The 25305-nt window shown below is 38.5% G+C and overlaps 1 protein-coding gene across 2 annotated transcripts; it reads right to left on the minus strand.

The window, feature by feature from the left end:
• Positions 1-14133: 14133 nt before the first annotated feature.
• On the minus strand, positions 14134-16738 carry LOC121241720 (calmodulin-5/6/7/8-like). 2 transcript variants are annotated; one of them, XM_041139608.1, is made up of 3 exons: positions 16544-16738; positions 15929-16301; positions 14134-14330 (listed from the first exon to the last, which is right to left on the minus strand). In XM_041139608.1, the coding sequence occupies exons 1-3, from the start codon at positions 16620-16622 to the stop codon at positions 14234-14236; spliced, it is 549 nt and encodes a 182-aa protein (XP_040995542.1). In that variant the 5' UTR covers positions 16623-16738; the 3' UTR covers positions 14134-14233. The 2 variants fall into 2 exon arrangements, with proteins under 2 accessions (XP_040995542.1, XP_040995541.1); XM_041139607.1 differs by having other exon boundaries at positions 14134-14333; positions 16544-16729.
• Between the last annotated feature and the right edge of the window lie 8567 nt (positions 16739-25305).

Raw genomic sequence — 25305 nt, forward strand, 5'->3', positions numbered from 1 at the left:
ATCATTATTGGTCAAGATCAACACATCCAAACCTGGTTTAGTCTTACAAATATCCTCTAAGATACCATCAAGATTTTCTGGCCCCACTAACTGGAGAATAAAATCCACATCCCAACTATTAGATAATTTACAATCCTTAACTTTAAGAAGAGGATGACCCAGAATATGCATATCATTAACTAAAGGACCGTTATCCTGCCATTTATCATACTAGAAGAAAACATTTCCTTCCTTTAAGTGCCACTTAGAATTATCCAAAACCAAAGGAAGGGTTTTAGCAATTATTTTCCAAAACCTTGTACCCCTAGTTGGATCAATCTGGGTCCAAGGCTTAGCACCCACATACTTATCCTTAAAGAAATTGGCTCATAAAGAGTTACCTTGAATTAGATTCCAAGCAAATCTAGTATGAAGGGTTTGTTGCATATCATCAAAATTCCTTATAGCCAAGCCACCTTCCTCTACAGGACGGCAAATAGAATTCCAAGCCACCCATTTTTTCTTACTTTTATCATTCGCCTCCCTCCAGAAAAAAGTGCTCATCATATGATGTACAGTTTTGATAATGGATTGCAGAACCTATAAAACTGTAAAGAGATGAAGGGCTATATTAGAAAGAACATGCCATAATAAAATAAGTCTGCCACTCGTTGATAGACTTTTCATCTTCCACACCGATATTTTCTTTTGAACTTTAGACACCATATCTTCCAAATGCACCTGTTTGAGTCAACCCAAGACAATAGGCAAGCCGAGATATTTGAAGGGGAAAGATCCTTCTGAAAATTTTGTCTGCTGTAATAACAAGCTCTTATGAGCTAAGGTGAATTTTTTAGAGCAGAAAATGGCAGATTTAGAATAACTTATGCATTGACCCGACCAACTTTCGTATTTATAAAGCACAGTTAAAAGCTCCCTGAGAGCTTTAGAGCTACCATTAGAAAAAAAGTAACATATCATCAACATACATAAGATGAGAATTATAGGCGTACCTTAGGCCTGGGAGAATTGGCCAAAATTTTCAGCCTCCACACTTTGCTTGATCAGTCTAGAGAGGACTTCTTGTAGAATAATAAACAGATATGGAGAGAGGGGATCACCCCGACGCAAACTACGACCACCGTGAAAAACGTCTTTATAGTGACATTCATCATAATAGAATACCAAGGAGTCAAGATGTAGGCTCTAATAAGTTCACAAAAATTAGGAGAGAATCTAATATAGCGAAGAACCTCTAGAAGAAAATACCAATCCACTCGATCATAAGCCTTAGCCATATCCAGTTTAATCATGACATTTCCACCATGGGCCTTCTTATTAATGGAGTGGACCATTTCCTGCGTGATACTGATATTTTCAAAGATGCCTCTCCCCAGGATGAACGCTCCTTGTTCCCACGATATCATTCGTGAGAGGAGACCTATCAAGCTAGTAACAATGATCTTGGAGCAGATTTTATAAAACATAGAGCAGAGGCTGATTGACCTAAACTTATCAAATTCAGAAGGTGTATCAACCTTTGGAATTAAGACAAGAAAAGAAGCTATAAAAAATCTTAGAAGCTGTTAAGAAACAAAAAAATCAATTAAGGCTTCCAAGACATCCTCTTTCACCACCTACCAACAAATTTTGAAAAAATCCGAACCAAACCCATCAGGTCCCGGAGTACATTAGAGGGGATAGAGGAAAGAGCCGAGAAAATTTCAGTCATAGAAGGAACGAAGCATAGAATAGAACTATCAAAATCCAAAATAACAGGTGAAATAAGAGTCAACAAATCAGGTAACGATCTAGTCGGCATGCCTTGCAAAAAGTTAGAAAAGAAGTCCACAGCCTCCTGATGAAGACTCTCTGGCGAATTAAATATTACCCCATTCGAAGACATCATTTCCACCACTCTTTTACGTCGTTTATTGGCTAGCATGGAAGAATTTCGTGTTACAATCACCTTCCGTATGCCATTTTAACTTAGACATTTGGGCTAGTCTTGTATCTTCACGATGAAGCCAATTATCCAATTCTATAGACAAGACACGAAGATCCCTCTCCGTTACTTCATCCTAGCTTTGATGCAGCTTATTTTTAAGCTCCTCAATGTGACTCTCAAGAGAATTAATATGCATAGTGGTTCGGTTGAAAATCTATTTATTCCATTCATGCAAAGCAACCTTAGTATTCTTCAACTTAACCGCCAATTTAATAAGTCCATGACCAACAATAGACGCAGACCACACTTGATGAACACACCCTAAAAACTGCGGATGGTCCACCCACATTTGTTGAAAACGAAAACGCGAGGGGCCATAAGAGAAAGGATCCATCTTAAATTTAATAACCATAGGAGAGTGGTCGGATGTAGAGCTCGGAATGTAAGAACAGACTGCATTCAAAAAAGAAGAGAGCAAAGAAACATCCATGAATACCCGATCTAACTTTGCCCATGACCAAGCAAGACCTAACTGCCCATTGCACAAGGAGAAAGTTCTACCCTTCGATTTCATTTCGATCAAACCTCCTTGGTGGACCCAAGCATTGAAATCCTCCATCACAGAATTTGGTCGTGTACAACCACCCATTATCTCTGAATTATTACGAATAATGCTAAAGTCACCAGCAAAGAGGCAAGGCTCCGAGCCCATAAACTGAGAATTAAGATCTTGTCACAAGCTTTTCCTCTCATACATGTTGTACTTAGCATAGATAATGTTACACAAAAATTGATAAGACCCCATGTTCACACGGAGGGAAAGAAACTGCAAACTTGTCCGCACCACTTGAATATTAAGAGCATTATCCTAAAAAATCTAGATTTTACCACCAGCTGCTACATTAGAAGTAAACGAATCAAAATGTAAAGAATGCATCAACCGGAGAGCTTTTCAAGATTTGGGATCGAATCCAAAACAACTACAATCTTAGGTTTGAACTTACAACCTAAATTCTTTAAACGATGCGGGGATGTACCAATGCCACAAACATTCCAAACAGGGATGGAGTCACTCATAAAGACGAGGTATGGGTAAGGACCCGAATGGAACTCCTCACTTTCTCAAACTTCTTCTTCTAATATTTTGTCTTAATAGTTTTGCCTTCAGAATCAGAGTGATAATCCTTATCCTGAGGGAGGATTTCCGGAGGAATATCAGGGTCAGGCTCTGAGACAATATCATCTAGCAGAGGGTCCAGGTTCTCATTCAGAGGCACATCTTCCAAACAGGGGGCAGGTTCTTGATCAATGTTAATTGGGTCCTCCAAAATCAGAGGAGTAGGCTTTGCAAAACTAAAAGAAAAAATTGGATTCTGAGTCAAGAGGTTTCCTGCATCCTCACTGGGCGCAAGCACGCCCCCAACATCTATCACTGCTGCATCTGTAGTATTAATCCCCTGGGAAGGGGACGGTGATGCTTCGGTAGTCGGTTGTTCAGATGGTGCACAATTCGAATCAGCAACCTCGTTCTCAAGGGATATAGCTACTAGATTTATCGTCAAATCACCACCCTACATGTTACCAGAATTGTTTCCACCAGAATCTGAGTCACCTTTCTTGCGGACATGATTTTTCTCACCATGCATGGGTTTTCCCATGCGACAGGTTTTGGTATTGTGTCCCTGCACTTTACGTTTTCCACAATACGCAGGCAGAGTCTCATAGAGAACCTCCTACTTCCGACTTGTTGGCAATCCAGGAGTACCAGTCCAGAAGTAAGGAATATGTTCCTTGGCAGCATCCATCTTTAGACAAATTCTAGCTCCATCCGTCCGAGTCGCACAGCAAGTGGGATTGTCCCTGTGTATAAACCAACCAATAGGTGCAGTGAAAATACGTAAGAAGGATTCTTGATAAAAGTTAGGAGGTAATCTGAGAAGCAAGATCCACACGGGGACGCTAGATGGTTCGTGTTTCTCGTTAAATTATGGCTTCCAGTGGAACGCACAGTAAGCCATTCCATTCGCTTTGCAGGACTCACATGGCAGAGCTTTCACAAAGTCAGCTTCCGTAGTCAGCCTTACAAACACGTTGCGGGGGAGTTTCATGGATGAAACCACTGAGGTAGAGGATAGGCCCCAGCGGCTATGAATAAAGGCACGGATTGCATCTAGAGAGGGTATTTGTCGAAGGAACTTGAGCACAATGGAGAAACAAAATGGTTCAGCCAAACGAGTGATTTCTTCTTTTGAAAACTGAAAAAAAAAAGTTATTTATCCATGACCTTAGGTGCACGAGGGGCGACTGGGATGTCAGGAATGGGTTGTGGAACCGCAGCAACCAGTTCAGCATAAGGCTGACGGCCAGCGGTTTGGCCATCAGCAGATGCCATGTAGCCTCACCGAAGCAGCGACTACCAAACAAAAGAAACCCAACGATCACAAGGAAACCCTAGCAGAGCACGTTCTCATAAAGGAAGGTTTGAAACTCTTAGATTTAATGCCCAACATGATATTAATTAATACACATGTTTAGATGTTTGCAAATTAATTAAGTCATTGTATGAATTAAAGCAAGCACCAAAACAATGGCGTGAGAAATTTGATTCGGTAATTTTATTTCATGGATTTAGGCATAATAATGCTAATATGTGTATTTATTCTAAATTCACGGATTGTTATGGTGTTATAATATGTCTTCTTTTTTTTCTTTTTTTTTTTAAAAGAGCTGGTAGCCACCCACATAGCAGCCCCATCCCAAGTTTGTTAATAAAGTCTCACTTGTGGGGGAGGAATACCGTGGTAACAGACGAACACTTGGGATTTACAAAAAGACCCCATGCATCAAAACAAATAAAAATAAAAAATCATCCTATACCAAGCCCAACAAGAAACCACCTAAACTTCCTGCCACACAAAGAAAATTTCTACCTAATAGAAGGAAAACCAATCTCATCCAGTAGGATCATGCCCCTCACAGCACAAGCTAGATGGTCAGAACCTGATCCATACGTCCTCGTGATCCCCGATTCGCCTTGACGAGCAAAGAAATCAGCAACTTGGTTACCCTCATGGAAAATATGTGAAACGGAAAAAACCATGCCTACCAAACATTCAAGCAACAACTCCCAATAGTCCCAGAGGTACCACACATTACAGGCACCCAAAGTCAACCAATGAACAATTAACGCAGAATCACACTCTATCTCCACATGATTTAGGCCAAACTCTTTGCACACCATGATACCTCTCAGTAGGGCCCTTAATTCAACCGCATTATTAGTGCCCATACCCAAGTGTTCTAAGAAGGCAGCCTTGACATTCCCCAAATGATCTCTAATCACTCCAACCCCTCCACAAGATCCCAGGTTTCCCCTACTACTCCCGTCAACATTCAACTTCACCCACCCTACCGCTGGTTTTCTCCACACCACCGCACAAGGTTGGCTCACAGGAACCTACTTAATAGGCATATTAATATCGGATAGAATCTCATAATCTCTTGGAGAGAGCCTCTTACACTTATATATGTTTTCAGAAATTTGGCTAAGCCAAAACTTAACCGCAAGCCATACTTCCTCTGCCGATTCATAAGTCGCCTCCATTCTAGCCTTACACCTTCTTGCCCATAGTCTCCAAGTAACCAGACATGGAAGCAAGCCTACAAGTACACCCTGCTGGGATGCACGCTTCGTACAACTGAACCAACAAGAAATACGTGCATGCCATGATGAAGCTGTCATGCACCAAACACCCAATGTCGTCGAGGCCTTCCTCCAAACTACCGTAGCGATATCTCTAGAGCACAAAACATGATCCAAAGTTTCAGAACTTCCATTCGTACAATAATCACAATGTGAGGCAAGATTAATACCCATAGTTATAATATGAGCATCCACTGGGAGGCACCTGAACCATGCCTTCCAAACACAAACAACCACACGTCTAGGAAGGAGTTTATGCCAAAACCAATCCATCCATGGACAGCTTTCCCTTCGAACCCGTATAATGTCCCAAGCGGAAGACATGGAAAAAAGACCATCTTGATTCGGTTCCCAAATGTAAACTTCCAACCCCTCTTTACCTGCCACCACTGACTGAATTACCTCAAAAGCTTTAATCTCTCCAATTAGATTTACTAGAGTAGATTCATCCCATACATTACCAACCCAGAGGTCCTTGATTTGGAGATTAGAATTTGTAATATTCTAGTCATCAACATTTTGGGGTCCACTCGAAAGCCATTGTTCATGCCAAAAAGAGACTCGTCCTTCCTTAACCTGCACCCTAGAATGCTCATAAACCTCTAGAAAGACCTGCATAATAGATTTCCAAAATCGTGAACCATTTACACGTGAAACCGCCAAAAGAAGATTTCCTGCCTTCATGTATTTAGCTCGGAAGAACTAGGTCCAAAGATTGTCTAAAGTTAGGAGACACCACGCAAATTTCATATGCATGGCTTGCTGAACTTCATTAAGGTCCCAAATTCCTAAGCCTCCTTCCTTGACCGGTTTACAAATAGCAGACCATGCAACCCACTTCTTTTTTGCCTTTCCATTATACTCACCCCAGAAGAAAGTCAAGAGAATAGAAATTTATCTGAGTGAGAAGAACCTTAGGCACATTAAGCTCTGCTAAAAGATGTGAAAGCATACAAGACAACACATGCCTAACTAAAGTGAGACGACCACCTTGAGACAGAATTTTTAATTTCCACCCTGTAACTTTGTTTCGAATTTTAGTCACCAAAGGTTCCAAGGCTCTAGCAGTAAGATGCCCCGTCACCAAGGGCACCCCCAAATAAGTAGTTGGAAAAGTACCCTCCGTAAATCCTGTCATTCTAAGAAGGCCACATTTCCTAGACAAATTAATCTGTTTGGACAAAAATATAGCCGACTTCTCATTGTTAATTAATTTTCTAGACCAAGAAGAATATTTTTCCAACGCTAGTAATAACATTTTAATTGATCTTTTCTCCCCTTGGCAAAAATAAGAAGATCATCAGCATATAGAAGATGAGACATTAAAAGGGCTCCTCGAGGATGATAATACGAACCAATCTTACCTTCCTCAAAATCCTTTAGCAATAACTGAGTGAGAACTTCCTGCATGATAATAAACAAATATGGAGAAAGAGGATCCCCCTGACATAGACCGCGAGTTGGTTTGAAAAAACCTTTGTATGTTCCATTCATCATGATCGAGAACCAAGGGGTCTTCATACAAGCATCCACCAAACCACAAAAGCTTTCAGACAAACCAAAGCCCTTGAAGAACAGGCATAGGAAAGACCAATCAACTCGGTTATATGCATTTGCCATATCAATCTTCAATATTACATTACCTCCATTACTCTTGCGATGAAAAGAATGAACCCTTTCTTGTGCCAATGTGATAGTCTCAAAAATACTATGCCCTGAGATAAGCGCACCTTGTTTCCATGAGATCATGCGAGGAAGAAAACTAGCCAAGCGATTCACAAGGATTTTTGAAAAAAATTTATACACAACACTACACAGCCTAATAGACCTGACCTTATCAAAACTCCACAGATCTTGCACTTTAGGAATGAGAACAACAAAATATGCCGAATAAAACCTTGAGAGAGGCGTACCTAAAAAGAAATCCTGAGCAACTTCAACCACGTCCCTTTTAACTATATCCCAACACTCTAAATAGAAAACTGAGCCAACGTCGTCTAGCCCAGGACTGCTATTTTTTGGAATAGAAGATAAAGCCCTCCAAACCTCCTCCTCAGTCAGTTCTTGATAAAGAGAAATATTCTCCTCATCGTTCACCACTGAAGAAACTAGACCCGTTAAATCTGGCCGCACAGAAGAACCCTCTCTCGTAAGGAAATTCTAAAAAAATTGAACCGCCTCATTGTGAACCACTTCTGGTGAATCCAATGTAACCCCGTTAGGAAGGGTCATTTTAGAAATAGCCGATGCTTTCCTGCGTTGATTTACAAAGGAATGAAAAAACTTCGTATTACGATCTCCTTCCTCATGCCATTTCCTTTTTGCATGCTGCGCTAATCTTAGTTTGTCTCTATTTTCCCACACCTCTAATTCAGCCTTGGTACTTAAATATTCATGCTCCAAATCTGACTGGAAACCATCCTGAAGCTTGAATTCAAGAAACTCCATGCGTTCCTCTAAGGCTTTAATGGAAAAATCCACTCGGCCAAAAACCTCCTTGTTCCATGTATGCAAAACCATTTTTAGACTCTTAAGCTTGGCAACCAATCGGATTAGCCCTGTACCGTTTACCTCTGCCCTCCAAACATCTTCCAGGCACGTCTTAAAATTTTCATGTGTACACCCCAAGCTTTGAAAGCGGAACGGAGAAGGACCATAAGAATTCACTTCCTTGTCAAATCGGATCAACATAGGGCAATGATCTGAGGACTTACGATTAAGAACCTCAAGATGAACTTTCGGGAACCATTAGAACAAAGCAGTATTCAATAGTGTCTAATCTAAGCATGCCCAGCATCTAGACATTCCTCTATGACCATTGCACCATGACATTTTATAGCCACTAAGGCCAATCTCCACGAGTCCAGAATTATGAATGCATGAGTTAAATTCAACCATAGTCGATAAAGGCCTTGGGTTACCACCTATCCTCCTTACGTCATCCCGAATGGCATTAAAATCTCCTACTACAATCTAAGGAGCCTCATCCTTCTGAGCATCCTCAATATCCTGCCAAAGTTCTCTACGTTCCACTTGTGAGCACTTAGCATACACAAATGAAATATAGATCCGTTTGGCTTCCCTTATAAAACACCAATGGATAAATTGGTCTGACATACTCTGCACCTCAAAAATTAAATCAGCATTCCAAAACAGCCAAAGCTTACCACCCATTGCTTCATTTGAACAATAAGATGGAAAAGCAAGAAACCGCACCCAGAACTCCATAGAAGCCTTACCAACAAATGGCTCCGAAATTGCTAGAATCAGAGGCCTATAATCTTTCACCAGACGTTTTAATCTTCTCTTGGATGTACGCAAGCCACGCACATTCCACACCAAAATCTTCTCAATCATACATTCAGTTTTGCAAGCCGAGAACTAACCTATCGAGAGTGACGCAATTCCAGGCTCAATGATTTCTTCAAAGTAGACACCGGATTATTTAAATCTGACTCCGAGCCATAACCCTTCTCTTGGGCCAAATTATGACAAGGTTCACTCTCTTCCTGATCCGAACTATATGCATCATTTACCACAGCCGTTGTGGCAGTATTCTCTAGTGCTAACATTTCAGAAACCAGATCTTGATGCCCCTCTGCAAACTGTCGAACCAACGAGACTCCCTCCTGCATGGCGATATCACCCGTAACCTCCCAGTTCCTCTCTAAAGATTTACTTAGAACCATCTGCAACTCACCACATGCATAATCACCAAGAGCCTCCTTTTGCATATTGTTTGAAACTGCCTGCGCCAATACCTGTCCATCCTCACATCACACCTCATCAAATTGCACCTCCTTAAACTGCACCTCATCACATTGAACTGAGTCACCACCAACAACCCCCTTTCCTTTGAGTTTTAAAGCAAACTCCACACTCCCAGTGCACTCTACTAGTTCACTAGCCGAAGGTTCCTCCCATACTTGCACTACGGGATCTGTACTAGGGCCCTCAGGGGGCTCTTCTACAATAACCAGTTGCTTTGGAGTGCTAGGGGCACTTCAACCTGTTGATCCTCCTGCTCCTGCTAGGCCCCACTTGTACCACTCACCATTCCTCTTTGCTGTCTTGTTTTAATTTCTTCGGAGCTGTACGATAATTCCATTGTTGCTTCTTGACCCCAACACGACATACTACCTCTATATGGCCTTGAAGACAACACCGCTTACAATATGACCCCTACTTCTCGTAACGTACTTCTTGCCAAATTTTCTTGTGCACCGAAACCACTATAGGGAATCCTTTTACTGGTTCCTTAAAAAGATCCACCTCTACACATAATCTTGCACCTGAAGCATGAGTCTTGTTCGTAGTCGCATTATCAGTACCCAAGAACCTTATGAATCTTGATGCCAAAATCTACAAACAGGCAATCATGTACAGATGCAGGGGCAGACCTGGCAAGAAAATCCGTAGTGGGTTCACTCCTTAACTCAAACTCTTTCATCCAACAGAACAGCCGAAAGATGCATCCCTCAATAACTCGCCTTTCCCTCGCCCATGCATGGATAAAATCACGTTCGAACTTCAACTGAACAAAAACATGGTGAGCATCCATGAAGCTGATGATAGGAATCTCCAGCAAGCCCCATGTCTTAAGCATTGCAAGCCGAATGGTATCAATGGAAGGACGTGAACGTAGAAATTTCAAAACAAGTGCGTAATGGAAATCCTCTGCTACCCTCGTCATCTCGGCCTTCTTAGAAAACAAAGCCCAGTTGGCCATCAACATCCATAGGAAAACGCAAAGGCAGTTTGTAAGTGGAAGACGAAGAAGTCTTAGACACCGCCTGGGCAAATGATAAAGACGTAATAGGATTACCCTCTAGTGGAAAAGACACCAGAGGGGCGGCTGTTGCTGTCATGCAGCAACCCTAGGCAGTGAGAATGAGGAAACTCAAGAAGGCAAACTTGGAGTTTTCTTGGAGAGCTGCCTTCTCGAGAGAGTCTCATAATTAGGCAAAGTTTTGGATTACATTTCAATCACCATAATATGTCCTTATGTGTTATATTTGGAACAAATATGGAAGGAATATTTGAAACTAAGAAGTATTTATCTTCAAAGTTCAAAATGAAGGATCTTAATGAAGTTGATTATGGGTGTCAAAGTAAAGAAACATAGTGGGGGTCATGCTTTATGTCAATCTCATTATGTTGAGAAAATGCTTCTTAAATTTCAACACTTTGAAATTAAAGAAGCAAATACCGTGTTAAAATTTAAGAAGCAAATACCCTATATGACTCTTCATTTAAATTAACTGAGAATGTTGGGAGAGCGATTGTTCAGTTAGAATATGCTAGTGCAATTGGTAGTTATTCTATGCAATATATTGCACTAGGCCAGATATTTGCTTTGCAGTATGTAAACTTTATAGATATATGGGTAATCCTAGTACGGAGCATTAGAAAGCAATTGGTAGAGTCCTTGGGTACCTTAAAAGAACTAGTTCGTTAGAACTGTATTATACCAATTTTCCTGTTGTACTAGAAGGGTATTATGATGCTAGTTGGATTACTAGTGCAAGTAATAATAAGGCTATGTCTAGTTGGGTTTTCACCCTTGGTAGTGGAGTTGTTTCATGGACTTCTAAGAAATAGACATGTATTTCACATTTTACAATGGAATCTGAATTTGTAGCCTTGGCGGCAATGGGCAAAGAGGCAGAATGGCATTTGTTATTTTACATAAAGTTGTGGCCACAACCGATGTCAGTCATTTCTTTGTACTTTGATAGTGAAGCTACTATGTCTAGGGCTTATAGTAAGGTCTATAATGGAAAATCTAGACATATTAGTTTTAGACATGAATATGTCAAACAATTAAGAAGTGATGGTATTATCACTATTGTATATATGCGGTCAAGTAAAAACTTGGTGGATCCTTTCACAAATGGACTCTCAAGAGATATGGTGAATAATGCATCTAGTAGAATGGGTTTGAAACCATTCTTTTAAAAAGTCACTTGTAATAGGAATCCAACCTTACACTATTAATAAATAGTCTAAGGTTTAATGGGTGATAACAAGTTACAGTTAAGTGGCTGAGATAGCACTAAAATTTTAATGTGAGAAACCCTTCCAGGATGGTCAGTGTTGTCTGTTACGCTAAATATAGGATGAGTATTATACTCTTAATGAAGTTCAATAGTTGTATAAGTATCTGAAGTAACAAAGACACAAAAGGAACTTTACCTATGTGAACATAAGAGGTGGGGACAACTTCTAGCAAAAGTTTAAGGTTTACTTTTGTAAATGTTCATGAATGCCACGATGGAGCACATGTATTAGTTCAAATAATTGGTGAGTTATCTCGCTAAAATTGGATAAATTATGTGTGTGGTATTTCCGTTATTAACGTATAAAGTCTTGGTTTAAACCTAGGTCACCATTGACTTTGTTAAGAATTTGATATGCTTACACTAATTGAAGGTTTAAATCAAGAGATACCTTCTTGTATGTATGAGAATATCAATATTTGACTGAAAATTTAATATCACGATCTAAGTGGGGGATTGTTATATTTATTATAGATTATGATATTAAATATATGAATTTATTGAATGTTGGTTATTATTTATTTACGTGAACCACTATCTCAAAGAGATGTATTAATTTAGTAGTAATGGTATGTCATTTCAAATGAAATGGTAGGAGTACAAAACTCCACAATGCAATTTGTTTTATTTTGTGAAGTGTTGGACTTGGACAGACACAATGCTTGGGCCGGCCAAGCCTTGCACATGGGTCAAAGAGTCACAACACTTGGGTGCTTGCACATGGGCAAAAAGGCACTTTAATAGGGTGTAATGCTTCAAAAATCTATTTAATTGAAAAGACACTTATGGAGATTCAAACTAGTGTCGTCCCTTCCCCAAGGGAAGCACCTACTGACCACTAAGCTAGGCACATACCCCTTGGTCTACAAGTGAAACATCATAACCTTTAAACCAGTAATTGATAGTTGAAAAGTCACAAGTTAAGAGTTGTGATCTTATACATGCTGCCACTTCATTCTCTATAAATAGAGGATGAGACCCACGAATTTATTCATTCTATTCTCCCATATTTTTCAGTTAGAAATACACATGAATTAATTATTTAGACTATAGAGGGAATAAAAGGGTCTAACAATCACCTAGATTAGTTGGTTACTATTCACTCGCTGAGCCGTAGACTTGTATTTTTTTCAACTTCAAAATTAGGTTCATTTCATGAATGAGGTTGGCGAACAAGAAAGAAGAATACTTATATTCGTCTTTGAATTCTTATCCTTAAAGCCTCTAGTATGGTCTTAATATGTAAACATTCCTAAGTTGACACTTTCACAATTTACAATATTTGTTCTTGAAGCGTTTGGTTTAGAACTATAGTATGATTATCTTTGGTTGTATAGAGTAAATGTGATCTTCTCATATAGAGTTCATGGCTTCATGCTTTAAGATTTGCATTTAGTGCTATAAATGAATCAATCCGTACGATTGTTCGCCCGATATTCACTCTGCTAAACTCGAACCAAGCTCACCTCATAAAAAAATTGATCGTGAAAAGCATAAATCCGCTTGATTAGTATTAATGACACATACTTGATTAAATCTGACTCGACTTGATTAAGATTCGTTAAGGCCTGCTTGTTTGTGTTTGACTTGGCTTATTTGCTCGACTGATTAGAGCTCATCCATACTTCGTTGAATATATAATTATATTTCTATATATTACTATTCTTATATATATATATGTGTGTGTGTGTGCGCGCGCGCGTGCATACGCTTCTGTACATATTAAAATTGAATTATATAAGTATAATAACCTTTATAATTAAACATGTAGTATGTAACCAAATTACTTGCCATTTGCGCCAATATATTGAATATAGTCCATAATTATACGTTTAAGTACTTAAGTGCTTAAATTATAGTAGCATTATTAGAATATATATAATGTATGTGGGATTTAGGAGTTTCATATACTACAATGTAGGAACCATAAAAAAAACGTTTTCATATAATTTTTATAATCTTATAATTCAATATAGGGTTTATATATTAGTTGTAAAATTTCATTAAATTTAATTGCTTTTTTGTAATTTTATATTTTTAATTATTCAATTCATTCAAAAATAAATAATAAAAAAATTTAAAAGGGTACGAGCAAAACTCAAATAATACCTCGACTTGGCTAGTTCGGACTAGTTAAAAAGCAAGGGTAAATATCAATAAATAACTCGACTCGGCTTAAATTTGTGTTTGACGGCCAGCTCAGTGAGCTCCCAATTTAAGCTTGAGTTATTTGAGTCAAACTTACTCAAAAACCCAAAGAATCGACTCGACCTAGATCGATTACATTCCTATTTGCAACTTTGTTACTAACACTTAATTAATTTGCTTCATAAAGGCAACTGAGACAGAGCATTTGGGGTACCGATCGAGCATGTAGCACTTTCCTAGAATGTTTCTTCACTTTCCCATATATAGTTGAACTAAAAACCAAAGCAAAATCCAAGTATTCAGAACTTTAGGACTTTATTATAAGATACTAGAGAGTAGTTATTTGGATGACAACGTGAAGCAAGCACGACCATATATATAATTAGTTTGGTCGACCTAAAGGATACAGCAGAAACGATGACCTTTCTTGTTGGTACTGACCTTTGAGTGTCTGCAGGCTGAGCCATTTCTCTCTTCATCTGCCGGCCTTCCTCTTCTTCTGAAATTAAATCAAATTCAAGTAGATATAGCTCTGTTTAGGTGTTATTCTTCGTCATAAATTTTGTTATTCACAATCATATTTAGCGTCGATTCAAGAGGTAGACATATAAAACTGCTATAAATATGTCCATGCTTGTATAAAAATTAACATATTATTGGAAATGTAAAACGATTCTAAAATGAAGAATAGCTACTCCTACTTATATCATGATATGCCAATGAACATACAAGCACGCATGGTCAAGTCCAGGAAATGTGGTCAAATTCTGATTAAAACTTTGGGTGAAAAGAAGGTAATCTGATTAAAAATGTGGTCAGAATAATTCAACAGAAAAAATAAAAATAAAAAACAAAGAACTCATCACTCCCATATATATATTTGTTACCTTGCTAAACAGAGCGCTACAGAGAGATCGAATAAAAATAAATTCAAAAATTGACATTAGTTTATATGATATATTAGATCTACTTTACAATAAAATTAATTTTATAATCAAACATACCACATCAAGTCATGTCAGTTTATAGCTTTATTTTTGTGAGATCTATTTGGGTCTAATGTATTTCTCTAAAAATTATATAACTTAAGAGGTCAAAGCACAGAAAAAATCATTAATTGATATTAAAGCAATATAAGAGTAGAAAATGTGTGCGTACAAAAGAAGAAAGCACGAAGAGAAATAACCCAAAGAATCTGCATAAAGTTCTCTTGAGTCCACAATGATTTGTTTCAACACGGATAGATTCCCCATCACTCTAGATGGGAATTTGATCGCCATCTTTGTGAAACTTTGGCAAAAAATCAAGGCATCCATGTTTGGTTCTTTTCTTTCTTCCCACATATCCTTTAGTACGTAGGCCACACATTTGTTCTGATTCTAATGCCTCTATTACGTCGAATCCCATTCCATCTTTCAGGGCAATAATGAAACCGAAATGTCATGGTTTGATCAAACACAATACTTGTTAAGAATATAATACAATTACAAATAATAAAATCTACATTTTTCCATCAGCTTAAAATTTTGAGACAAGTCATGATTTTAAATGGTATCAGAGCAGAGATCCTAAATTCGAGCACTGACTCTACACTCTACCTATTTAATTAAATATTACATGTGTTGAGTCTACTCATTGAGGAAGAGACTAACCCACATTTGAGGGGGATTGTTAAGAATATAATACAAATAATAAAATCTACATCTTTCCATTAGCTTAAGCTTTTGGGACAATTGATAATTTCACATGGTATCAGAAAAAGAGAAGTGTTCAAGTTATGTAAGTATGTGAGTTTATCTTTATGAAATATTTTTGTAGTTAAAACATTGCTCAACCAAAAATAAGATAACCTACACCCTCAACAAATTTAAACAAACATAAGTAAAAACATCATACTCATCCAATAGTTCTTAGGTTCATGACACCATAAAGGCAGAAACAAATTACCAAATGTGTAGTTAGTTATAAGACACAACAAGCTAAGCAACAAGAGACTAGGCAAACAAAGTTGAAGATACCAACGAAAAATGTCACAAATATTTTATGTTTTTTCTGCTTTCCAATTTCTAGTTTTAGGTGATTGGTACTCACTTGGCCATCATGACTCTGACAAACTCATCAAAGTTGATCAGGTTATCGCCATCGACATCGGCCTCAAGAATCATCTCATTAACTTCCTCATCTGTCAGCTTATCATGGCCAAGATTTTTCATGACATGACGGAGCTCAGCTGCGGAAATGAAGCCATTTTGATCATTGTCGAACATTTTGAAAGCCGTTTTGAGCTCCTCCTCGAAATTAGAGTCCATCGTCTTCCTTGCCATCAACTTAAGGAATTCAGGTTTGTCGACGGTACCACTACCATCATTATCAACCTCCTTGATCATATCCAAAAGCTCTGCTTCAGTTGGGTTTTGCCCCAGTGACCGCATGACGCTCCCAAGCTCTCCAGTAGTGATGCAACCTGGAGCAGTTCTTGGAAAACCACGAAAGTAAGAGATGTAAGACCACTATAAATCTTCCATTGTAAGTGCATGTGTAAGGAGGGGTGATGTTTACAATTTTCTTGAAAAACCAAATCCATTGCGATGATAAATATATTCATCATAAAATACAAAACTTAGATTATGAACAAACAATGAAACAAGGCCATAAATATATGAAGAAAATACGAAAAACGTCAGAGAGGGATCTAAGAAAGGAGACCATCGCCATCCTTATCGAAAAGATTGAAGGCCTCATTGAACTGGGTGATCTGATCTTGGGTGAGTACTTGATTTGCCATTTCTTTTATGAAAGGGACTTGGCAGGTGTGGAGATTAGCAAAAGAAAACAGCAAGAGGAAATGGAAAAATCTGTGATTTTGTTTGTGTTCCCGGTGTGGCAAATGCAAGCAGATCCGTCGAGTTATGTACATAAAGGCTCTGGATGTTTCCAACAACAAAGGCATCTGGTTCTATTTCAAGCCGACCACACAATGTCGATGCATCGTATCGATTGACGATTCTAATGCCTTTGTTAGGCAGAATCTCATTCCATTTTTTGAGCATCCCACCCTCCAAATTGTCTTTCCAACCCAAATGACAGTCATGGTCAGAGGATATCGCACCAAATATATCATAAATACACAGACCATCACCAATAACATGTTTCGGGATAAGTACTGTCAAGCAACTTCCAATGTTTTAGATTCTGGTTTTTTTAAAATTATTCCGGTTTAAATGCTGAAATAAAACGTAACACCCGGCCCAATCTTAATCCAGGCACATAGAGAAGCTATGTTTCTAAGGAAAACCGCCCCATTTATAGTAGCATATGCACTCTTATTTTATTTATTTATTTTATTATTATTACTATTATTTTATTCTCTTCATTATTTTTTTATTATTTAATTTTGCTCCCTCTCTTCTCTCCACCAATATCAGACGGTTTCCTCGACAGTTTTCCTTCCCCATTACCCACATCCTAATTTCTCTCAACAACTGCTCTCCCTCATTCTTTTATTTCCCTCTCCCGTGCGCCTTCAATGCCATTACGGGTTCTCACATAAACTTTACCTTGTAAATGCTCTCTCTCTCTCTCTCTCTCTCTCTCTCTCTCTCTCTCTCTCTCTCTCTTTGATCTTCTCTGTCAGTTTATTTTTCTTTATCCACTACTCACATCCAGTTTCAAGCGTGCACCATGCACACGACGACAACCAATGGCCCATTTGCGCAACTGCACGCTCTTGCTAAATTGTATCTTTTCCACCAGCATCCAAGCAGAGGAGCACCACTTCACGCCTCCCACAGACAGTCTTCTGGTGCACACACCGCCACATGCAAGCCTCCTCCTCCTCCTCTATTTTTCTACACTGAAACAAACCAAAGTCACCCCAAACTTGAAAGCAAATTGTTGCACGTCTCCTCCTCTGTGAACCTCCTTCCACCTCCAAACCATGCAGGACGCATGACGGAAGCAACCAGTCGCGCCTACTTGCAGCACTGTGGGACAACCCCCACAACCCAGCCTCTCCGTGTCCTCAAACGGGAACCAGCCCCACGCACACGCCAGCCCCTGCACGATCACCCACCACCCTCAGGCAGCTTCGTAGGCAACAAAAGACGCCTGAGATGAAGAATTCCCATTCCGACCTGCAACCCCCACCTCTCGAGTTCTCTCTCCCTCTTTTTTTCTTGGTTGTTTTCTCTCTTTCTTCCAACCTCAAACTCTCTCTCTCTCCTTGCCAAGAGTATGTTTTCTTTCTCTCGCTCTCAGGATTCCAACTTGCACAAAATCAGCCACGGAATCATCTCCATAATTCTAGGAATAGTCATTGATTTGTAAATATTAATTCTTTCCTTATATTTGTTTATTTCCATACTTAGTCTAGCCTCTTGTATCTATTTAAATCAGAACGTATCATTGTATTAAGCAAGTCATTTGCAATAAAATTATTTAGTTCTCTACATTTTTGACATGGTATCAGCCTAAACACGATCCATTCCCTTCCCGAGAACTCCATAGCTTCCTCGTCCTCCTCCACCTCCATGTCTTCTTCTTCTTCAACCTCCACTGTTATCTCTCCATATACCCTCCACCCCTCTAATTCCCCTAGTCTAATCCTCGTCTCTGGTCTCCTTACAGGAGACAATTTCCCAAAATGGCAAAAAGCCATGACTCGAGCACTCAACACCAAGAACAAACTCAGTTTTGTTGATGGCTCTCTTCCCACCCCTGATCCGAAATCTCTAGAATACAACCAATGGAACCAAACCAAGGACATGGTTCTTACCTGGATTTTAAACTCCATCAGTCCATCTCTAGCCAACTCCCTTGAATACCACACCAATCCACGAGATGTTTGGATTGACCTTCAATCTCGTTTCAGCCACGGCAATAATGCTCGTCTCTATCACCTCAAACGTGAGCTTTCCTCCCTGCAACAAAACACCACCTCTATTCATGAGTATTACAAACATATCAAACAAATATGGGATGAATTAAGCCATCTTCAAAACCACACTGACCTCACGGATTTGTAGAAACAAGCCGATGATGAACGCGTCTTCCAGTTCCTTCTTGGCCTCAATGACTCTTTTGCCCAACTTAGAACCCAAATCCTAGCTATGGAACCTCTTCCCCCCATCACAAAAGTTTTTTCTATCTTATTTCAGGAAGAGCAGCAGTGCCTTCTGCACATCCGCCCACTGCCGACGGATTCCATGGCCTTCGTAGTCGCTCACTCCAGCACCGCCCGAAGCCATCTCCGATGCACTGAATGTGGCAAAACGGGTCACACCCGTGATCGATGCTGGAGAGTTATTGGATACCCATCTGGCCGTGACCCACGCTTCAAGCCGCGTCCCTCACTACTCGGAAAACCACCGTCTGACTTGGCTCCAGTCGCAAATCAAGCCTCTTTTTCCTTAGACTCTTCGCCGGTACCAGGATTGACTTCGGAGCTCTACCAAAAATTGCTGGACTTGCTCACCCCGACAACTCCTTCCTCCAACTTCGTCGGTAATGTCACTTCTTCCCCTTCCTTCTTTGACAGCCACCACGACTGGGTCGTGGACAGCGGCGCTAGTGCGCACATGTGCCACGATCGCCGACTATTTTCTGATCGCAAGTCCCCTCCCCCTTCTCTCTCGGTGAAGCTGCCGAATGGCCATACCCTCTCCATTATGGGTATCGGCTCTTGTAAATTGTCCCCAAATCTTACCCTCTCAAATGTCTATTATATCCCTGACTTTCATTTTAATCTCTTATCTGTCCCTCAACTCACAACTAACACAAATTGCATTGTTTCTTTTTCCTCTAAAAATTTTTTGTCTCAGGACCCACAGTCGACGAGGCTGATTGGAGCGGGTGATTTTTGCAATGGGCTTTATGTGTACCGGCCCAACAATGTTCTGGCTCTTTCCGTACAATCCACTGCTAATAAAGACTTATGGCACCGACGCCTAGGTCATCCTTCTCGTCTTCTTATTCCTCAATTATTTAATAATTCTCATGTTCTTTCAAATTGTGATGTTTGTGCTCGTTCTAAGTACACACGTTTGCCTTTTTCCTCTAGTGATAATAAAAGTTCTTTTGCTTTCAATAGAATATTTTGTGACATTTGGGGTGGCTACCATACTTCTTCTATTTGTGGTTCTCATTATTTTCTCACTATAGTTGATGATTTTTCCCGCACCACTTGGATCTATCTTATGCGTTATAAATCAGAGGCATATACAAATCTCATACATTTTTTTGCCCTTGTTCAAACTCAGTTCAATACCATGATAAAAAAAATTCGCACTGATAATGGCCAAGAATTTCTTTCTCAAAAATTTCAATCCTATCTTCACAATCACGGCATTATTCATGAACGTACTTGCGTTGAAACTCCGCAACAAAATGGCGTTGCGGAGCGAAAACACAGGCACCTTCTCAATATTGCTCGTAGTCTTCGCTTCCAAGCACACTTGCCTCTTAAATTTTGGGGAGACTGTGTACTTACAGCAGCATATCTCATTAACCGCACACCGAGTCGCCTTCTTCAAAATAAATCTCCTTTTGAAATTCTCTTCAACACCATTCCAAATTACAATCACCTCCGTGTGTTCGGTTGTTTATGTTACGCACAAACCCTTTGTGCTCATCGAGATAAATTCTCCCCCCGTGCCTCCAAATGTGTATTTCTCGGCTATCCCATTAATCACAAAGCATACAAACTCTATAATCTCGACACACACAAAATCTTTCTTTCTCGAGATGTTACCTTCCATGAAGACATCTTTCCTTTTCAAGATCTTCCAGATATTTCTCATCCCTCTCTCCCTATTCTTCCCTTACCCGTTCCTGACCTATCCTCTCATTACCGCTTCCCGAATCAATCCTACCAACACCACCCCCTCCTCCTTCTCCTACCACCATAGACTCTCCCTCTCCCTCTACTTCTCTTCGTCCTCGCCGCACTACTTCTCGACCGGCTTACCTTCAGGATTATGTTTGTCCGACTCTACACGCAGAGCCCATGGCATCATCACTCGCTACATCAACCTCAGGTACTGCTCACCCTTTATCTGCTTTTCTTTCATACTCTCATTTCTCAACTCCTCATCTTACATTTTTACATGCTCTTACCTCTTCTGTTGAACCTTCTTGCTATTCCACTGCCCTTCGTCATTCCCACTGGCGTGAAGCAATGTCTAATGAGCTCCGTGCACTTGAAGCCAATTATACCTGGACACTTGAACCACTCCCTCCTGGTAAAAAGCCCATTGGTTGCAAATGGGTCTTTAAAACTAAGCTCAAAGCCGATGGTTCAATTGAAAGGTATAAAGCTCGCCTGGTTGCAAAAGGCTACACTCAAGTTGAAGGCCTCGATTATCATGAGACTTTTGCACCTGTTGCAAAAATGACTACTGTTAGGTGCTTGTTTGCTGTAGCCGCTGCTCAGCAATGGATCATTCACCAACTCGATGTCCACAATGCTTTCTTACATGGTGATCTTGATGAAGAAGTATACATGACACCACCTCCTGGATATTGCCCTAAGGGGGAGACTCGTGTCTGCCGCCTCCGCAAATCCCTTTACGGCCTCAAACAAGCATCCCGCAACTGGTTTTTTAAACTAACATCTGTGCTTCTTGATGCAGGTTTTACTCAATCTCAAGCAGATCACTCTTTATTCACCTTGGTCAAACCCACGAGTATCACCATTGTACTTGTCTACGTTGATGATATTCTGGTTGCTGGAAATGATCTTTCCCAAATTGAGACATTCAAACATGCACTCTCTACCAATTTCAAAACCAAGGATCTCGGTCCCCTCAAATATTTTCTTGGTCACGAAATTGTGCGTTCACAAAAAGGCATCTTCCTAAATCAACGAAAATATGCTCTTGATATTCTGAATGACAGTGGTCAACTTGGCGCCCGGATCGCTTCATTTCCCATGGAACAAAACTTGAAGCTCACAAATCAAGATAGCGCCCTTCTTTCTGACCCTAGTGCCTATCGGCGACTCGTGGGACGACTCATCTACCTGACCATCACTCGGCCTGATATTGTCTTTGCAGTGAACATCCTCAGTCAGTTTATGCATGCCCCCTGTCTTCTGCACATGCAAGCCGCCACTCGTGTTCTTCGGTACATCAAAGGCAGCCCAGGCCAAGGCATTTTCTTTTCCTCTTCCACTACTTTACATGTAACTGCTTATACTAATTCAGATTGGGCCAGCTGTCCTACTACTCGTCGCTCTACCACCGGCTATTTCATTCAGCTTGGCACAAGTCCTATTTCATGGCGCACCAAGAAACAAACGACAGTAGCTCGCTCTTCCGCTGAAGCTGAATATCGTGCCATGGCCGTCACTACTTGCGAGCTCACCTGGTTAAAACAACTCCTCACTGATTTTGGTATTTCTCATCCTGAACCTTTCAACTTACATTATGATAATCAATCTGCTCTGTACATTGCTCATAATCCTGTGTTCCATGAACGTACCAAGCATATTGAGATTGATTGTCACATTATTCGAGATAAGATCCGATCTGGTCTCCTCACTGCAGTCCATACGTCATCATATGAGCAAATTGAGGACATCTTCACCAAAGCCTTAGGACGAGAACTTTTTCATCACTTTTATGCAAGTTGGGCATTACGGATCTTCATGCGCCAACTTGAGGGGGAGTATTGACACAACCCAATCTGCTCATTCTCAGGATTCCAACTTGCACAAAATCAGCCACGGAATCATCTCCATAATTATAGGAATAGTCATTGATTTGTAAATATTAATTCTTTCCTTATATTTGTTTATTTCCATACTTAGTCTAGCCTCTTGTATCTATTTAAATCAGAACGTATCATTGTATTAAGCAAGTCATTTGCAATAAAATTATTCAGTTCTCTACATTTTTGACACAGTGCTCTTCAGTCGCACCGTACACCATTGACCTAGCCAACCACCGCTTTCGTCATCCCTGGCCATTTCTCTCGGTGAGCCTAGACTTTATCGCACAATTTTGTCTTTCTCCAGTATTCTGTTTGCTTTTTTCTGGTTTTTGGTTCCTACCTACAGATTTGTTGAATAGTGTAAATAAGCCACTTTTAATACTTTGTCATATAACATTTGTAAAGCATAGTAAAGAAATTGTTTTAAGTATAATTATATTTCTACATCTAGTTTAGAAGTCAGTATGCTTTCTTTCCATTTGATGTTTATTTTGATATTGAGTTTAATTTATTTGAGATGTTTCATGTAAGTCATGTTTAGCATGAAATTATAATTTTATATAGATAGTATTTAAAGATCTTAAATTTTGGTTATATAGTAATAATTGTTATAACTATTTTCAGTAATAAATAATAAGATTTTATTTTATTCTAAATGCTTTAAGATCGATTTGAGTATGTCTTACTAAATGAGTTTTTCTGCTTTATATATTATTTGAGTTTGATATAAATATTTTAATAAGTTATAAATTGTAAGTGTAGATTGGCTTTTATATTTTAGAAAATGTTGAAACATTTTTTTAAATGAGCTTACTTCTTATGAGCTTGATGCAGTTTAAAATGGATTTGTTGTATTTTACAAAAACAATGTTAATAATTTTTAATGAACTTTATTTTATTGTATTAAGAGACTAACGTATTATTTTAATTTGGGTTGTGTTTAGTATTGTTATATTAGGCATGAGCTTATTCGGATAAAAAATATTAGCCATAATCTTGATTTCACAGAAAATATTTAAAGACTTTAATAAAATTATCTAGTATTAATTTTATAATTAGTTTGGTAGTATATAGTAAGTATTCAATCTTTTATTTTAAAACGCTTTAAGCCTATTATATAGAAAGCCTATTATATAGAAATAAATCTTTGATGGTTTAAATTAGATATGATTAGCAGTTTAAATTATTTTTAATATAAGTATTATTAAGGATATTTTATGAATTACTATTGATTAAGAAATTTATGATTTCCTACTATATTATATATTGGCAGTATTAAATTATCGTTTTAATAATAATTTATAGAGAGACAAGTTTTAAATATGATTAAGTTAATTTTCGAAATGAATTTAAGTTGTTTTGCCGTATTTGATAAAACAATTATATTATAATAAGTTAAGAATATATTTATTGATAATAGTATATATACGATTTCTGATATCTAAATAATTATCAAAACTATTTATGTAGTATGAATTTAAGTAGATAGAGATTTTTAGCCATTCTTTTAGAAGTTTAGTAACATTTAGTATTCCATATAGGTGATGATTGGCATTCATTTGGCATATTTGTGGAAAGATTCTAAAAAGCTAAAAAGTCCAAGTAAACGGGGTTCCTATACTAGATTTGCATAAAAAGAAAATAAACTGGGGTTAGTTTGTAAAAATGTGCATATTATGTTTTGAAAAGAAAATGTAAAAACAATCTCAGTTATGTATTCTGCATTCACTCATAAAATCTATATGAAAGAGAAAAACTACTTTTTGACATGAATAGTTTAGACATGAGCAATATTTGACATATTATATGAAAATGTCTGGATCTGTTCTGATCATATAAAAATTATATGAATGTGTTCAGCACGTGATTTGATATGATATACATCTGAAAAATCTTTGGCATGACTTATCTATTTTTATTCTGATTCTGATTTTGGTTTTGATATGATGATACTGATTCACGTGATATAGTTGGTACTAACATGATATAATATGATATGAGTGCATCCACTTTGGAAACAAAGTGGTCTTTTATGTATTTTTTTCCTGTGTGCACAATCGGGACTCCAAGAATGAATAAGGAGAAGTTTTACAATATGATACTATCTAGTTTGGCCACCGGGGATAGCACAATCTTACCTTGAGGATTAAACATAGTATATGATATGATAAGATATGATACGGTGACATGACATGATAAGATATGATACGGTGACATGACATAATATGATATAATACGATACGATATGATATGATAAGATGAAGATGTTTAGTTATGTTATGTCAAAGTGTTTTTAAATATGAACAGTTGGTTTTTTAATATGAAAAGGGTCTTTGAATATGAACAGTTTGAAAAGTCGCTCTGATTTTTCTGATAATACGTTTTGAGATGTGCATATGAAAATGAAATATTTTGTTTCTGTATACCGAACTTTCTGAAAATGCTCATGTTTACATACTAGCATATATTATTTGATTACTGAGTTGTTAATAACTCACCCCCATATCTCCACAATATTTTTAGATGTTTTGGAAGTTTCAGCTAGAGATCAAGAATAGAAAGCATGGGTAAGACTATGTGACCATAGCAGATTAAGTACAAAAAGGGTATTTTTTATTATTAGAGAGTTTATTTAATAGTTTTGTTTTGCTCTGTTAACCTAGTATTTTGAAGAAATGATGTTAATTTTGAGTTTTTGTGGTGTTTAGATTAATCTTATTGGAGTAGTTGATTTGAAATAACGAGTGTTATGTGTCATT

Source organism: Juglans microcarpa x Juglans regia, chromosome 7S, assembly GCF_004785595.1.
Source record: "Juglans microcarpa x Juglans regia isolate MS1-56 chromosome 7S, Jm3101_v1.0, whole genome shotgun sequence".
NCBI classification, from domain to species: domain Eukaryota; kingdom Viridiplantae; phylum Streptophyta; class Magnoliopsida; order Fagales; family Juglandaceae; genus Juglans; species Juglans microcarpa x Juglans regia.

What these genes read in the sequence shown, in the direction of transcription:
- LOC121241720 (XM_041139607.1), bottom strand. Translation starts at nt 16,622, where the DNA reads ATGGCAAATCAAGTACTCACCCAAGATCAGATCACCCAGTTCAATGAG. An exon ending in TTTCGATAAGGATGGCGATG is followed by an intron (nt 16,302 to 16,543) that starts GTCTCCTTTCTT and finishes GAACTGCTCCAG; the next exon opens with GTTGCATCACTACTGGAGAG. An exon ending in GTCAGAGTCATGATGGCCAA is followed by an intron (nt 14,334 to 15,928) that starts GTGAGTACCAAT and finishes TAATTTCAGAAG; the next exon opens with AAGAGGAAGGCCGGCAGATG.